Source organism: Phodopus roborovskii, unplaced genomic scaffold, assembly GCF_943737965.1.
Source record: "Phodopus roborovskii unplaced genomic scaffold, PHOROB, whole genome shotgun sequence".
Lineage (NCBI taxonomy): Eukaryota > Metazoa > Chordata > Mammalia > Rodentia > Cricetidae > Phodopus > Phodopus roborovskii.
Window position 1 is genome coordinate 3,234,137 of NW_026126436.1, and position 16,796 is coordinate 3,250,932.

General features: G+C 46.1%; 1 protein-coding gene across 2 annotated transcripts in view; it reads right to left on the bottom strand.

Moving 5' to 3' along the window:
* Ankrd6 (ankyrin repeat domain 6) overlaps positions 1-16,796 on the bottom strand; it is a 51,567-nt gene that overhangs the window by 14,927 nt on the left and 19,844 nt on the right. Inside the window, exons 2-6 of one of the 2 annotated variants that reach the window (XM_051187484.1) lie at positions 14,590-14,688; positions 6,843-6,941; positions 4,927-5,025; positions 2,507-2,605; positions 1,181-1,279 (exon numbers count right to left, since the gene is read on the bottom strand). In XM_051187484.1, the coding sequence (XP_051043441.1) occupies positions 1,181-1,279; positions 2,507-2,605; positions 4,927-5,025; positions 6,843-6,941; positions 14,590-14,688 (495 nt within the window). The remainder of the gene's footprint in view (positions 1-1,180; positions 1,280-2,506; positions 2,606-4,926; positions 5,026-6,842; positions 6,942-14,589; positions 14,689-16,796) is intronic. The other variant, XM_051187486.1, reaches the window with a different exon arrangement.

The following is a 16,796-nucleotide window of genomic DNA, read 5'->3' on the forward strand; positions in this document are numbered from 1 at the left end:
CCAGTCTTCACTCATGGGCAGTGGGAAAGTTCAACCATCTTAAGGTAGGGCGAACACCTATTCTACCCGCCCCACTGGCCCTGTGTCTGGGGAAAGCTCTGTGGAGACCCCCATCTTAAGAAGTGCCCTCTCCAGACTTGATTTCACTCCTGTACAGTGTGGGTTGGATGTGGGGATTTCTGAGGGTGGGACTCAGATGAGAGCTTTTCATTTGTTTTTAAGTTCCATGCTGTCACACGCTGCTAAGGCTGGTGGGTGGGGTCTGAAAGGTGGGTAGCCTCTGCCCTGGAAGCTACTGGGGGGGGGGGATGTGGCTTCTGGTTAGTTAATGGTTCTTAACCTGACATACCTTCAGGAGGGAGAGTTGTGACAGTATTCCGCTGAACCTACAGCACAGAGAGTTCTGACGATTTTACATGCGGTGGGACCCAGAGCGGCATCTTACTGTCCCCGATGGCTCTCATAAGCAGCCAGACAGGGTAGAAGCCACTGTTTATAGGGTATGTTTAATCTGCTCCCACAATCTAAGTTTAATTCCAGGTGTACGCACCCAGTTCCCCACATAAGGCAAACAGAAACAGGAGAGGCAGCCACAGGAGTGAGTGCGGGGACTGCAACCGCAGAATTCACCAGACACCTATTCCGCGTGCTTCCTTTCTTCTTCCTCGTTTAATCTATTCATTTTTATTTTATGTACACTGGTGTTTTGTCTGCATGTATGTCTGTGTGAGGGTGTTGGATCCTCTGAAACAGGGGGTACGGATAGTTGTAAGCTGCCATGTAGGTGCTGAGAATTGAACCCAGGTCCTTTGGAAGAGCAGCCAGTGCTCTTAACTGCTGAGCCATCTCTGCAGTCCCCCACCCCCACTACCCGCCCTTGCTTCTTTTCTATACCACACTCCTTTTTGTAGGCTTTCTTGATAAAAGTCATAGTATAATCAAAAGTCATGGTCCACTCTGTAACTGTGGGGATAAGAACGGATAAGCACAGGAATGGATATGTGTCCAAGGATGGAGAAGCCATTGTGACAATGAGACACCTGTATGGAACAGTGCTGGTAGAGTCCCCGACGAACTGAGGGCAGCATCTCCCAGCAGCCTCTACCCTATCCATACCTGTTAGGCTGCCCTTCCCTTGTTGGGACAGGACCTGCGCCCATGAGGAGGTATGTGCACTGACCTGGTTCTTTTCATGAACAGAGCAGAATGCGCTGAGGAGGAGTTTAATGATGGACAGGTGATTATACCTCGCAGCCACGTGCAAACAGGTGTCTCCTGCCTGTGGACAGAAACAAAGTCTCAGCACCATCAGCAGTTACAACACCTAACAACAAAAAAGGCCATCCCTTAAGAGCAACTGCCTGTGCTGTAGGGAGTGTAGGCCTGACCTATAAGCCGGGCACCCCCTTAACATAGCTGCTCCAATCCCAAGACCCTGTGTTTGGCTTTGCTTTGTGTCTATAAAACTAGATACTGCTCTTCATGAGCACTGTGGAACAGCTAATGTGGGCGACAGGCTCCACAGACCCTGGCCACCCCTACAACAGTGTTTGGAAAAAACAGTTAGACTGACAATGTTGCTTTGGAATGAGTTTCCCAGCAGAGACCTTTAGCAGCCGGAAGGATGCTAAAATCCTCCATGGAACAATACAGCCTAGGGAGCTGATGAATCAGAAAAATCTCAGAATCCTTCTTAGTGGGCAAGGCCAGACTCCACTGCCTGTGATAGCACAGAGATAGACCACCCACTGGTGTTTTCCATCTGTCTAGATGATCATGGCCACTCAGGACAGTGAATTCTAGAACTGTGTTATATATTGTAAGTCTTCCCAAAATGAGGAGATATTGGCAATTTCTGAGAAAAGCTTAAGCCATAGGGTCTCCTCAGAAACACAGGAGGAAGGTCTTTTAGTGACTTATTCTTCTACAATCACTATCCTGCTGCTTGTGGGAAGGACACTGCAGTTATCAACAGCTGCCCTTGGAAGAGGCTAGGTACTGAGTGTCACAGGACAGCGCTGCCTGGTACTGTCCCAGACAGCAGCAGTACAACACTCTCCTGGGTAGATGTCCTTAAAGCATTAAAAACAGTTGTTCCCAATCTTCTGAACGCTGTGACCCTTTAATTCAGTTCCTCATATTGTGGTGGCCCCCAACCATAAAATTATTTTTGTTGCTACTTCATAACTGTAATTTTGCTACTGTCATGAGTAGTTATGTAAATATGTTTGGATATAGAGGTTTGCCAAAGGGCTCACAACCCACATGTGTTTTCTAGAGTCCTGACAGGCACAGAAATGATAAACTTGAGGCCCAAATGTAGAATGCAGCATTTTTTTCCCCCTAAATGACCCTTTAGAAAATTAGCAAAAATTGAGTTTAGAGATTAGGTCCCGAACACTCTGACACTTTAGTTTCTAGATATTAACACTGACTCTGCTTTGGGGTTTCTTTTCCAAGGTAATACAACAGAGAGCACCCGGGAGAAACTGGTACTTTCACCCACGTTATTTTTGAGGTCAGCCCGGGAGCCACCCAGCAGGAGGACACGCGTGCTCTGGGAGCGACTGTTCTGGCAGGCCAGGTGCAGAGCCGTGTTCCCTGCCTGGAAGAGAGGACAGAAGGAAGGGACGTATTAGCCACATACACTTGCACAGACCAGCCATGCACACGGGTTCTTACTCAGGAAGAGGCCAGCCATTGTCATATTACACACCATATAGGAATCCCAGCCGGTGTTTCAGATCTAAGAACCATGAATGTAGAGTTCAAATGGCTGTGGAGTCCTCTCTGTCCCCAAGCTTTAGCTCTGAGCCCCGCCTCTGCTCCTCATGAGTTAAAGCCACGCAGAAAAGCATTTCCCATGCTTTGGTTGACTTCTTGACCAGAACTGGAGCTCAAGCCCTCCCTCCTGAGGCCCTGAGCATGAATCATTGGTCCTTGTGTTTCCTGGACCACAAGCATGGGTGCAGCTCTAAACCCTGTCTAGCATAGGCAGTAGTTGGGCTCAGACACTTCTGGGAGGGGGTGGGGAAAGCTAACACATGACTTGTTGACCTGCATTGAGATACTCATTCTTCTATATTTTAAAACATAAACACTTGAACTGTGGAAAAATGTTGACCTAAGAGGCAATACTGATGCTTATCATACTTAAGCACCTCCTCAGAAAAATGTCCACAATAATTTTGCAAATGCCATCATGTGAAGAGATCTCTTTGATTCTAGGGGAACAGTTACTGATAACATTAGAAAAAGCATTTTCTCATTATTTAATGGGAAAAGCAGGTAAGATATCCTGAGCACACGTTGGTCAAATGCTGGCTTGGAGCTTTGTCCTGCTGACCTTAACAGCGCAGTCACATCTGCCCACAGCTTTGTGCATCCCTCCCCTCACTTCCCTTCCTCTAGACCTCACGGCCCTGTCAGGAGAAGTCCAGATATTATATTCTTTTTGAAAAATACTACAGCATTTGGAGCAGGTAACAGGCAAATACATTAAACTATCATCAGCGCACTCACTTCTCATAACCGTGGCTCTCATCGGCCTTGTTGGGCATTATCACCAGGGATGAGGAGGAAGGCAAGCCAGTGGCCTGGTGAGGTAGACTGCCTCAACCCTGCCTGCCACCCTCGTTGCACACCAGAAGCTCCTGGGTGCAGGGCTGTGGCCCTGTTCTGGACTCTTGTTTCCTCAGCCTGAGGGGTGAAGCCCCACCTAGCAGTCCACGTCTGAGAAATCTCTCTGATAATCAAGAGTGACTTAAGCTGACTTGTTTGTGTGTGTGTGTGTGTGTGTGTGTGTGTGTGTGTGTGTGTGTGTGCCAAGAACATGGCAAACTTAGCGTTCCCAGCAAAGCATCTACTTCTGTCTAAACACTCTTGATCTCTGAGCTGCTGGCTTCAGGGCAGTGGTTAGATATGTGTTGAAAATTTGAGTGAAATAAAAGAAATCCAATGGGAGCATACCAAAGTTTGCCACTGAGAAATATCAGTGATGTGGGAAATTACTTGGATCAAGAAAAGGAAAGGGACAAAAGTAAAAGCAACACCAAAAATTAGTAAGTCTAAATTCAAGTAGATAGCCACAGTTAATATTCCAGTGATACCTTTCCAGGCTTAATTTTTACAAAATGTAAATTCACATTAGTACTGAGCATGTATGTCTGAAATGTAGTCCTCTGTCATGATCTTTCATGACTCATAACACCGTCATTGAAACTGTGACTTACATTATATTAACATTATATTAATTGTGCTTATGCTGAGTGAATAACTTTATATTCCTCTCCTGCATTTTTTCACTGCTTTACTTATTGCTATCATAGATATACTTAAGGATAAAGTTTTCCTAGATACTTCTCTGCTTTAAGAACTGAAATATGGCATGGTAGCTATGATACAAATAGGTAAGAACGTCTTTTCCTTTTAGGTGACGCCAGGGATTGACTTGGGAACCTTGTGCAGGAGAGGCAAGTATTTTACCCTGAGCAATATCCCAAATCCTACAGAATCATTTTTGTTGTACAGTTTGCCTCCCAAAGGCAGCTAGCTGCTCCAATTCCATGCCCAGCCCATTTTTACCCTACCATGCTGCTAGTGACTGCCAGCATTTTGATTGTCTACCTACGTTTTCCATGCCCAAGCTGTCCTTTTGTAATAGGGTCAAATGATGAGGACAGGTTCCCAGCAGCAGCCAGGGGTGGATCACACTAGCAGGGTCTCAGCACTGTCACACACTTACCCTGCCTGGGGCACCAGCCCTCCTACCTCTGCAGTGAGCCTTCTAGGCGAGCCTGCCCTGCAGGGTTCTCCATGCCCCAATGAGCTCTGCCAGGCTCATCTTCTCATAGACGGGAGACACACCAGGACAAAGATTCCCACGTCCCTCATCTGTGATGGAGGAGGTCAGCTGCTGGGCCTCACCTTGTTCCTGGCAAGCACGTTGGCTCCCGCTTTAACAAGCAGCTTGGCTGACTGGCTGAACCCATGCCAGGCGGCTTCATGGAGGGCTGTATTCCCATCCTGAGTAAACACATTAGAAGACAGCACATTACCCAGGGTCTAGCTCGTCTCAATAAAACAACACATGTTGGTGGCTACAGGGCCTTTCTCAGTGGGGCCCATTGGAACCACAGAGCACAGAAACATCTGAGTGGCCAGTCTCTCCATTCTCCTGGTAACAGCAGAGCACAAGAGCTATTCAGGACACACAGAGTGGGTGCCTGGGTCAGAGTCTAAGTCTGCTTGGAAGTGTGCCATCCAGAAAGGCTCTAAGGCCTCCCACAGCTTGTCTACAGAAACAATACGCTTGGGACGACCCAGTGTTGTTCCTTCCCATCTCCACTGTCCCCTAAGCTCCACCACGTTCCTGATGCCAGAAGAAGCCCTGCAAATGCTCCTTATAAGGCCCAGGAGCCTAGTAGGTAGAGGATCGATCCCACCAACCCCATTTCTTCACCCCAAACTTTTATTATCTATTTAAGAGAGCATTATTTAGCCCTGACTGGCCTAAAACTCCACATGAAGACTAGACTGGCCTCAAATCTAGAGATCCTGTGAGAGGCACATGGCTGGGCAGTGGTGGCTCAGAGTTTTTAATCCTAGTGCCTTTAATCCCAGCACTAAGGAGGCAGATGCAGGCTGATCTCTGTGAGTTCAAAGCCAGCCTGGTCTATAGAGTGAGTTCCAGAACAGTCAAGGTTACACAAAGAAACCCTGTCTAAAAACAAACAAACAAACAAACAAACAAAAAACAAAACAAAAAACACACACACACAAAGATTAAGGCCATACCCATCTCTTCAGCAAAATTAGTGGTCTCTAGTTTAGTATAAAACCCACAGGATTCTAAATGACCAGTGAAGAAGCCAAACAAGATTTCTAGATACATGGCTTTTAAATATAAACTATGAGAGAAGAATTTAAACATGCAGGTCAGGACACACATGTAAGCATGCTCAGGGCAGGAGATGTGTCCCAATACACCTGGCACCCACATGAGGACAGCCAGAGTTCCAGACACAAAACTGGGAAGGACAAGGGGCTACAAGGCTCAGCTGGGACTGAGCAGCGAGAAGCAGGAAGACGGAGAAGGGATCTGGGCTGCACATGTACCACTCCTGATCTGGAGCCTTCGGATGGGCTGAGGAACGTCATGTGCACTCACCGTCTGTGCACTTTTCTGCACACACATTATACTTTAATGAAAAGCTGTGAGGGGAAAAAGGACACAGAGGCCATTTCTGCACTTAAATACAAAGTCCTACATTTTAAGATTTGACAGTTTAAAAACATCCGGTTAGTACACATGCATCATTAGGATTCTGTGAGGAAAGAAATTATTCGGTTCGCTGTTTAACTTGCTTGAGCATTTAAGAAACAGCCTCTGAGGCTGCCTTCTCTCTACCTTCAGTGGACTTTCACAGACTTATTTTTTTTTGTGTGTGTGTGTGTGTCTGTTGTTTTTCTGTTTTATGAGATGGGGTTTCTCTGTAACTTTGGAGGCTGTTCTGGAACTCTATAGACCAGTCTGGCCTCCAACACACAGCCTCTGCCTCCTAAGTGCTGGGATTAAAGGCGTGTGCCGCCAATGCCCCGTTTTCACAAACCTGTACACTGACCTGGACTAAAGCTGTTAGCACAGAGTCACAGAACAGTGGGAAGGGCTTGTAAACAAACACAACTGCTGGGACCCTGACCTTTCAGAGAAATCTGGGTTGACCTCTCTCACTGACCTCTCATTGCGTGGCAGAAGAAAGACAACATTGTGAGCATATCGCAGTGAGTCACGCTGGCTCCTTAGCTCCCCAGTGTCCTGCAGGCCTTACCATCCCTCTCACCTTGTCCTGTCTGTCCAGGGCACATCCCTCTCGGATAAGCGCTGTGATGACCTCAATGTTTCCCACCACAGTGGCCCGGTGCAAAGCTGTCTGGTCCCCCTAGGAAGTGAAGGAGAAGAACACAGGTCTCTCTAGTGGCTGGATATCTGTTCTTCCTTAAGACACCAGGGGGTCTTCTACCCCCGCAAGGAGACTGGTTACTTGCAGAAGGGCTTGGTCACCACAGCCAGGGCAAGCTTTGGGGTTCTATTAGTAGAGAGTGTACACAGGCAGAGCAATTTGATTCATAAACTGGAAGGGATCTTACGTCAATAGCAAGAATAGCTGTTAGCCTCAGACCTACCCAGTGGAGGCACGTCTGGGAGCCAGGCTGTGTATATCAAACAGTTCAACCAGTAAGTCCTGCAATCCTTACTCCCCACTAGGTCCCCAGGCCCAGATTATAGAGGAATCATTCTCCAGTCGTGGCAGTTTGAGGGCCTCATGCTTTGATGACAGGTGTGTAATTTGTTCACTGATTTGCACTAGCCGAGAGCAATAAAGGGATGTGAGGCCCCAGGACTGCAGCCTCTCACCGCATATTTCTGAGATACCTCTTGCTGATTGATGCTGCATCCTAATCCTTTCCCTTTCCCAGCAACCACATTCCTGGGGTTGACAGGTTTTCTCCTTCAGGCACCAAAAGAAAACTTGACTCTTTCCCCAACTGTGGCAGAGAGGATGTATAGACAGCCCAGAGGTGAGAAGGAGGTGACAAGTGACGAGAGGGCTCTGAGCTCTGTGCTTCTAGGAACACAGTTTATCTCCAGCACGAACTCAGGAGTCAAATCAAGTTAAGTCTGAGGTCCAGGCTTGACAGTGGAGATGGGTGAACAGTGTGGATGTTTCCAGGTGGAAATAATGAGTGAAGGGCCAGGGGATGAGGAGAACCGCTCTGTGTACAGCTCTGGTATAGAGCCTGCTGAGCCTCAGGACCCTCACAGGAAAAAGCAGGGCCAGGGTTCTCTTCCCTTTGGGATTCTATGATTCAGCTGGTAAGATTTACAGTAGTAAAATTTCCAGATACACATAGAGGCAAGGACCACACTCCAAGAGAGGCAGGGTGAGGAACACTGTGGAAGATAGATGGCAAAGAACACTAACTCTGGTAGCCTGAAAGAAACCCTGACCTCACTGAGACTCATCACAGAGAGACACATTAAATACAGCAATCCAAGAGCAAAGCTCTGGAAATAGACCATGGTGACTGGTGTGCCAGGAATCACACCAGTGTTTCGTGTGTGTGTGTGTGTGTGTGTGTGTGTGTGTGTGTGTGTGTGTGCTCTATCACAAGAGAAAAGCCACTCAGTCCTAGCCAAAACACACATGTACACACAAACACTGGCAGACATCTGTAATCTCAACACTGGGAGCAAAGGCAGGTGGTGGATCGTGTGGTTAAGGCCAGACTGAGCTACACAGTGAGACTGCATTTCCAAAACAAAACAAAATAACCTCAAACAAACAAAAAACCAAACCAAAAGCAAGCAAGCAAACAACAAAAAACTCACCTGTTTTTCTTAAGCTTAAAAAAAAAAAAGTCTCTCTTTTAAAATCCAAGAGGAGGGGGCTGGAGAGATGGCTCAGAGTACTTGTTGCTCTTGCAGATGACCTGGGTTCAGTTCCCAGCACTCACATGGCTGCTCACAACTGTCTCTAACTCCAGTTCTCAAGGACCTGATGCCCTCTTCTGGCTTCCATGAGCACCAGGCCTGCGCGTAGTACACATACTTACATGAAGGCAAAATACTCATGCACATAAAATAGTTTTTAGAAACTTTTAAATCACAAGAAGTGACTTTTAATTTCTTCCTTTTTTTTTTTTTTTTTTTTTTTTTTTTTTTTTTAATGCTCTTAGGTTGCTCGTGGAGAGCTGTCATTAATAGTTCTACACAGCTTAGACCAGTGTGCAAGAACACTACCCAAGGCAAGCTGAGCCCGCTGGCACAGCAGTGACAGTTCTGGTATGGGGTGTGGTGGTTAAATGATACGTCCCCCACATAGGCACATGTTTGCATACCTGATCCTCAGTTGGCAGACCTGTCTGGGGACAGCTGAGTGACCTTGTCAGATGAGGTGTTTCACTGGGGCTGGGTTTTAAATTCTCAAAACACTAGGACTATTCCCAGTGTGTTCTCTCTCTGCCTCCTGCTTGAGGATCAGGATGTGAGCTCTTGGCTGCCATGTCATCATGGACTCCAACCCTCTGAAACCATAAGCCCAATTAAACACATTCTTTGTAAGTTGCCTTGGTCAGGGTGTTATCACAGCAATAGAAAACTAACTAAGATGGGGGCAGGCAACCACCCGCCTATTCCACAGGAGAGCATTCAGACAGCATTCACATCCGGTAGTAGAAACTTAGTCAGGGACCTGTGGTTAGGGAGGTCACAGGCTCTAAGTGGGGAAGCTATGACTGTTGTCTGCATGGATATGATGTGCCTCTCAAATCGCCTTCTAAATGCACTGTTTGTGCCTATAGAATAGTGCTGGTGACTGCTTTAGTTGGATAAGCTGCTTTTTGATGGTGGTGGTGAGGTGATTTCTCTGTGTAACAGCTCTGGCTGTCTTGGAACTCACTCTGTAGACCAGGCTGGCCTCAAGCTCACAGACATCTGTCTGTCTCTGCCTCCCAAGTGCTGGGATTAAAGGTATGCGCCACCACGGTCTGTCCAGAAGCTTCTTTTTGCAGTGGCCATTGGTGACCTCAGCACAGAACTGGTCAAAGTACTTGGCAACTTTTTTATATATTTAACACATATAACTTCACATATCAGACAAAACTACTACCAATTACTAGTTTAAGCCATAAGAAGGCACCAAGAACAGGATTCCTGTTTAGCAAGCTTTTCTCACAGTTCACTTGATTATCTAAGGGCTTGCACAGTGCTGGGGTGAGGACGTCCAGCCCCATTCCCATGACTACAGTGTGACTGGTACTGCTGTCATAACTTTCTTGACATATCACAAGTTTGGACAATTTTCTTCCTGTTCACCTCCTGGTACCCTACTTGGAGAGGGCCATTTTCATGTGCTTTGTGTTCCAAAGAAGAATGTGGCACTAAAAGTGGCTATAGGAGATGAGCTAGGCCAGACATGTGAGAAGGCTTTCCTGGTAGAATAATGCTCAACGCATCAGATAGGATAATACCTGAGCTTTGGCTTTTAAAAAGTCCATTAGAATTTCTAAGACATCTTATTTCCCCATAAGATTAGTCATGGGCTTATCCAAAATGGTCATGAGAAAGATTGTTCTTGACAAGAAACATGAGTTCAGTACTGAGTCAGGTTCCCTATAAGAGATGTGATATCTTGGTTGTACAAATAAAGCCTGTCTCAAGGTCAGAGAATATAGCTTGCCATGAGCTAACTATAGAGGTCTGAAGATCCGTACAGACAGATGGGAAGTGAGGTAGCTGGGTAGAAACAGGAACTCACTCTCTGGTCTGCTAAGACGCTAAGGAAGTAAGGATATATTTGTAGCTTGCTCCTTCTCTCAGCATTTCCCTTAATATCTGACTCCAGGTTTTTATTATCCACACCAATTAAGACCTCCATTTACATTTTGATGCCCAATGTGGAGCTTGAACCCATGACCCTGGGATTAAAAATCCCATGTTCTAAGGCCATTTAACCACTCCGCAAATGACAGGCATTCTGCTAAGCATTCCTTGGGGGCAATTGGAGCAAACTTTTTAGAAGAGACTTGCATTCTGTGTAAGGTGCAGGCAACATGCCCCAAGCATACAGGTCTTGCCAAAGGATCATATGAAGGGCTTGGTTCAGGGCAAACATTTCACCTTGTTCCATAAGCTGCTTGAGTGGCTTTGGGCCAGTACGGCACCACTGTTTAATTATGCCTTTGCTCACCCATGGAGCCTATTTGCTTCCTTTGAGATAACTTTTCTTTGTGAGATTTGATGCAAGCAGCTAAACCTAACTCTCAGATTGGTTCTTGGCGGGGCATTTTCAAATGGATTGTCAAGAGTCAAGGAGATCTGACACTTGTGTGCAGCTGCAGCAAGAAGCCAAGCTGCCCCAAGCCCACTGGTCCAATCAGTTGCAGTCTTGTCTGTAGGCAGGTCCCCACTGAGAACTCAGCTCCTTCTTCCCGTGTCAATTACAGCTGTGTAATGACACTAGGCCCTGCTCTCCATGGCAGGACAAACAGCACTGCTCACAGTGGCTAGACCGGTTCCAGTGGACACTTCCTCCAACTCTTACAAGTTAGGCCATCTTAGGTTACTAGGATGAGAATGAAAGGTTCTAGGAAAGACAAAACATGGTACAAAGAACTCCCTCCAGCCATCATGGAACTATTTTCTCCCCAGAACACACAACACAGTAAAATCCAGACCCTCAGTTGTAGTATATTCAGTTACTTGAGAACCAATTTTTGACTCCTAAAAAATTAAAACTACTAATATATTATTAGCATATATTATTATGTTATACATATATTACTAGTAGCTACATGCCCTCTTCAAAACATAATACAATGCTTGACCTACTAGCAGACTCATGGAGCAGTTCTGAAAAAACCCTGTTTGAATAGGACCTGAATCAACCAGGAAAATTCTGGAACCAAAAAGAATATGCAGAAGAGTTTTCTCAATATTCACTCGGTATTTATTGATCTCTATGTGCCAGGAGTCACACCATGTAATTCTCTTGTTGTCTTGATAAAGCTCACCTAGGAGAGCTAAATAATTCAAACTGTCAAGGCTCCAGCTTTCCAACCCAGTTAACCTCAGCATTGGCCTCCAAAATGAGACGGGGTCTCTGTGGGGGTGGGGGCTGCCTCACTATGCAAGCACAGAATGCAGCATCAAGGCCAGTCTCTAAGCCACTCTAAGCCATTCAACTATTTGTTGAATGGTTAACTGAGAAGAAGCAAAGGAAGAAACTAAAAGCCACAGCAACACTGCAGTTGACATTCTGATTTTATGTGCTGACCTGCTCGCAAACAATATGGACTGCCAGCACTTGACACTCCTGAGACATCAGTATTTCTCACTCCAGAGCGTTGCAAGCCGAGGTCTAAATATTTGTTCTAAAACACTTATATTTCCACCTCCTATGTAGTGAAAAGCATTGGGTGTTTCAAAGCCGAGCTCATGGAAGAAGCCCCAGTCGTGCAAGGGCGGAGTACACCCACTTTGGGAGGAAGCCCCCAGGGACCCAAGCAAACACTCTGTTGTAAGCAAACCCTCCACCAGGTAGGTATGCAAAGCAAGGTGCTGACCTCTTCTCTCTCAGGTCTTCTGGGGTCCTTCCTAGCCTTTCTTCTCTGTTGTCTCTTATTTTTGTCTTCCTTCATGCTTTTAACTGTGGCCATAGGGTCCTGGACTATTTCTGGGGTAGGAGTCATGTGATTACTCATTGACCAATTAGAGATGGCATTTGAGCTCCACTGAGAGTTGATAGGATTAGCGGGAAACAAGATAGATTTTGCTCCGGGAGCTGTAGGTTGGAACTCATAATAATCCCACTCCAGGCCACTGGAGGTCATTCTTCCTCTAATTCTCAGATATTACCATGCCATAAACATCAGTATCTGCAGAATATGAAGTTAGAAGTGAATCCTTGCAAAGCATACATTCTACCCATCACTTCTAAAGTGACGCCCCCATAGGTAAGTTCCCCTCTTTTTTAATGATAATAAAACAATTTGTTTGCATTTCTGTGGACATCTCAAAACTGATTTCAACAGGCATGGTAAGTACACAGGAAACAGCTGAATGTGGCATCAGACCCGCCTTCTCCAGTTTTCACACTATCTGTTGTTACACGGTCGAGTGTTGTATTGTTATATGGAGAAGCAGGGTATGCATTGTCTGTGCAGAGCAGGAAAGGATGTAAAAGACCCAATGATTCAAATGAGAGACGTGTTTTACCTAAACACGGGGCTGGCTTTCCTTCTGCCCTGGCTCACCAGGGCTTCGTGTGCCGGGAGAATTCTTGCCTTCTCTGCTTCCTTTCATATCTGAAACATCAGCATAGTGTCTGCTACATGAGACCACAGCAAAGCTCAGGCTTAGGACCTGAGTTGGGTGTTTGGTTGGCATTGGTTGGTGTGCCTGGCATTGCAACCTTGCCACGGTGGCAAGCAAGAACTTTAATTATCAAAGAGAAGACTAGATTATCCCAACATGCTTGTGCCAGCAACTGGAGATCCCACCTTCCCTCTCCCTGTACTTCCCCCCTGTCCTCTAAGGAGAGGATATGGTTCAGGAATGTTATACTGGTTATAGTGTAGAAAATAAAGTATTATGACCAAGGTGAGAATCAACAGTTTAAGGCTAAATCAGCACTTTTGAGAGTAAGTGACCCCGTAGGCTTCAGATACAATCATAGATTTATATGAGATGCTGATAGCCCTCTGCCCATGCATAAAACTAGTCCATGTGCCTGCCTGCCTGCCTGCCTGCTCAGACAGGGGTCTCATGTGTTCAAGGCTAGCCTGCACAGACAAGGTCTCATGTGTCCAAGGTTAGCCAAGTCATTTGTGAAATGTAGCCAAGTCATTTGTGAATGTGTTTCTCAAATTTTAGGATATTGTACAGGGTTGCAAGGACAACTGGAAGAAAGGATTATAAGTCCAGACTCTGTAAGATGCTGTTTACTCACATGGCTTTTATTTCTTAGAATTGTATCGTATCATTGAGAGATGAAGGGAGATGAAGGGGGAGGGGATGCTGGAGAGCTGGCTCAGTGGTTAAGAAAAATGGTTGTTCTTTCAAAGGACCTGAGTTTGATTCCCAGCACTCACATGGTAATTCACAACCATCTGTAACTCCATTTCCAGGGGATCTGATGGCCTATTCTGATTTCTGCAGGTACCAGGCATGCACAGATATACACGGAAGCACCCGAGAGAAAATAAAAAAATAAAAAGAGTTGAAACAGCTTCTGAAAATAGTTCCCAATCACATTGCCATAGGGCTTTTTCCTAATAACTCACTGGAGGACAATTTATAACATCATTCCTCAGAGACCCCCCCCCACCTTCTCCAAAGACCCTAGAGACCAAGGATCTGTGCTGTATAGTCCCACTTGGCCAATAGACTCTGACTGGACAGATGTTGCTAAAGGAGCCAGTGGGAGTCTCTCCCAGAAATCTGGATGGACATCTCAGTGAGTGGATGGGAGTCACATCTCAATTGCATAGAACTACCAGGGAATTCTTGCAAGAGGCCTTGTTTTTTCATAAGTCCCTTTTTACCCATTTTAGTTGGACTGGAACTTCCAACTAAATGTAACTAACAGAAATTAAGATACTGTGTGTGTGTGTGTGTGTGTGTGTGTGTGTGTGTGTGTGTGTGTGGTGGGTTTGCCTCGTTTTTCTTTAGCAGTAAATTTGGTTGGTGACACATGCATCCAATGGGTCTTTCCCATACTCACTGCCAGAGTGTACTAAAAGAGGTCTTGTAAGATGACTGCCCTCAGAGACTCTGCACTCAGATGCTAATGGGGTGATATTGAGAACCACAGTTGAAGAGCTTCCAGCAAGCTAGTACCACTGAGAATGGGTCTCCCAGAAGGTAACTAACACTAAGAACATTTTTGCCAGAACAGGGACCAGGCTAGAGCCAAAAACCATTCTGGCAACATTCAGTCCCCTCCCTTCTCACACTGCCAGCATCTGCACTGAGGACTGCTCCCCTGCCAACCTTCTTTGGAGGGAATGATGCTTGCTTCTACTTACATCATCCTGCACATCGAGGTCACAGCCAGCCTTCAGCAGAATCTGGACCACAGATAGATGACCCTTATTGGCAGCAAGGTGCAAGGGGGTCCGGCCATGCTGTTAATGCAAAGGAGATAACTGGTTTCAGAACTAGATACACCACGGGGGCAGGACACAAAAGCCAAGAGGACACACCAGCTTTTAAGAACACCCCTGTTCCTAACTAACCCCAGCTGTCTGTTTGCTCTGGCAGGGATTCACAATGCATTTGTTCAGAATTCAAGTTGCCTTGGTTAACATTGGCCATTGGTATTGTAACTGCCCCTCCCCAAAAGTGTTCAGCTGGGAGTGGTGCGTCTCTGCCTTTAATCTCAGAAAAGGAGATGGGTCTCTGAGTTCCAGGCCAGCCGAGGCTATCGTGAGACCCTGTCTCAGAACACTAATAATGGGTTAAAAAGCAAAGATTTTCCCCTGGGTACAATTTTTAAGTCCTTCTCTTAAGTGACAGGATGTGGGACTTCTCGTCTTCCCATGCTAATACCATGAAGGGCTGTGATAACAAATCTGGCAGGACCATGGACAGGAGACAAACAAATATCAAAGCCATCCGCTCCTGAAGATCTAGTCAATAACTCCATAAAGTTAAAAGCCATAGCCAAGCGGAGGTGGAAAGGCCCTGTTTCCTTTTAAAAACAGATTTTAAAAGTATGAAAATATAGTATATTATGATACACATGCCAGGTGTTGGTGGCACAGGCCTTTAATCCCAGCACGTGGGAGGCAGAGGCAGGTGATCTCTGGGAGTGGAGGCTAGCCTGATCCACAGAGTGAGTTCCAGGACAGCCATGGCTACACAGAGAAATCCTGTCTTGCAAAACAACAAAGCAAAAAAAAAAAAAAAAAAAAAAAAAAAGGAAAAAAAAATCCAGATTATTGTTTCAAACATCTCAGGAACATTAAGCAACAAAGTATCATTTAACTTTTCTTCTTGCTGATTTTGTTTGTTGTTGGGTTTTGCTCCAACATTCTGTTAAGGTTTCCTACTGACCACCCAGTGTTCCCTACAGACTGCACTGAGATGGGCTTCTCAGTTTGTGGATGACCAAGGTGTGTAATACCCAAAAGAAAGTGCACTTTTCTGGGTGTATATTAATTAGCTTCTGTCTGGAAAACTGACCTTGTCAAACTCCTACCTCTCTAGCCTCCTAGGACACACTCCAGTTTCCCTCGGGATTCACTATCTAGAAAAGTTCAAGTGCCTATGGCATGTGAGGAAAGGGGGCTTATGGGGGCCGCCTTACATCCAGCTTAGCATCTCAGTAAGAACCCGCTGCCTTTATTGATATTCTAGTGGGATAGGCATGTTTATCTTCTCAATAAAGCACCAGTCTGCCAGATAACTGACCATGGAGAAAACAACACACAAAATAAGGATCTTAATTCCTAGCCGTGAAACCCAATCAAAGCAGTAGAATGAGTCTGGAAAGAAAGAGGCCAGAGCTTGCTTTAAAATTAGAATTCTTAATTAAAGGACAAAGTTACTCCCAAGCACTAGGCTATAAAAAACCTTTCACAAGAAAAGGCAAGGTCAGAGATGAGACAAAGGACTGACCTTTCTCCTCTTACCATGTGCTACCTAACCTCCATCCTTCGATAAGATGTCCACAGTGCCTCAGACAGAGGAAAGTGGCTGGGTTTTAATCACTGGGCTCAGGCTCCGGCTCCAACTGTCATCGAATGCCCTTGTGAATGACCTCATATCTCAGCACTGAGTAAGGGACTTTCACGAAGTTTTCTGAGGCACTCTGAATCTCAGGCAGTTTGTCATGGGGGTGAGGGGATACATGTGTGTGCTGTGAGGGCAGAGACGCTGTAGTCAAATACAAGTGCCTTAAACAAGACAACAGAGCTGGGTAGGGGACAGGAGTCGAGACTGCTTGGAAAGAAGCCAGACCCAGGCCCACAGCCCAAGAAGTCGTGGGGACATTCCTGCCAGCACGCACCCATTCCTGATGGGTAAGGCAGATAAAAGTTTTGTCCAAGGGAACACAGGCAGAAAGCAGAAGAAGGAAACACTGTTGTGGGGTCTCTGTGGAGCCGACTGTTTGCATGAATGTCTGGCCCTACGGTTCCTGTGCTACAGCCTCAATCCCCAGTGGACTGGACTCTGGGCACTGAGCCAACAATGACATTAGTGCCTTGGAGACAGGGCAGGTGTCCACTCA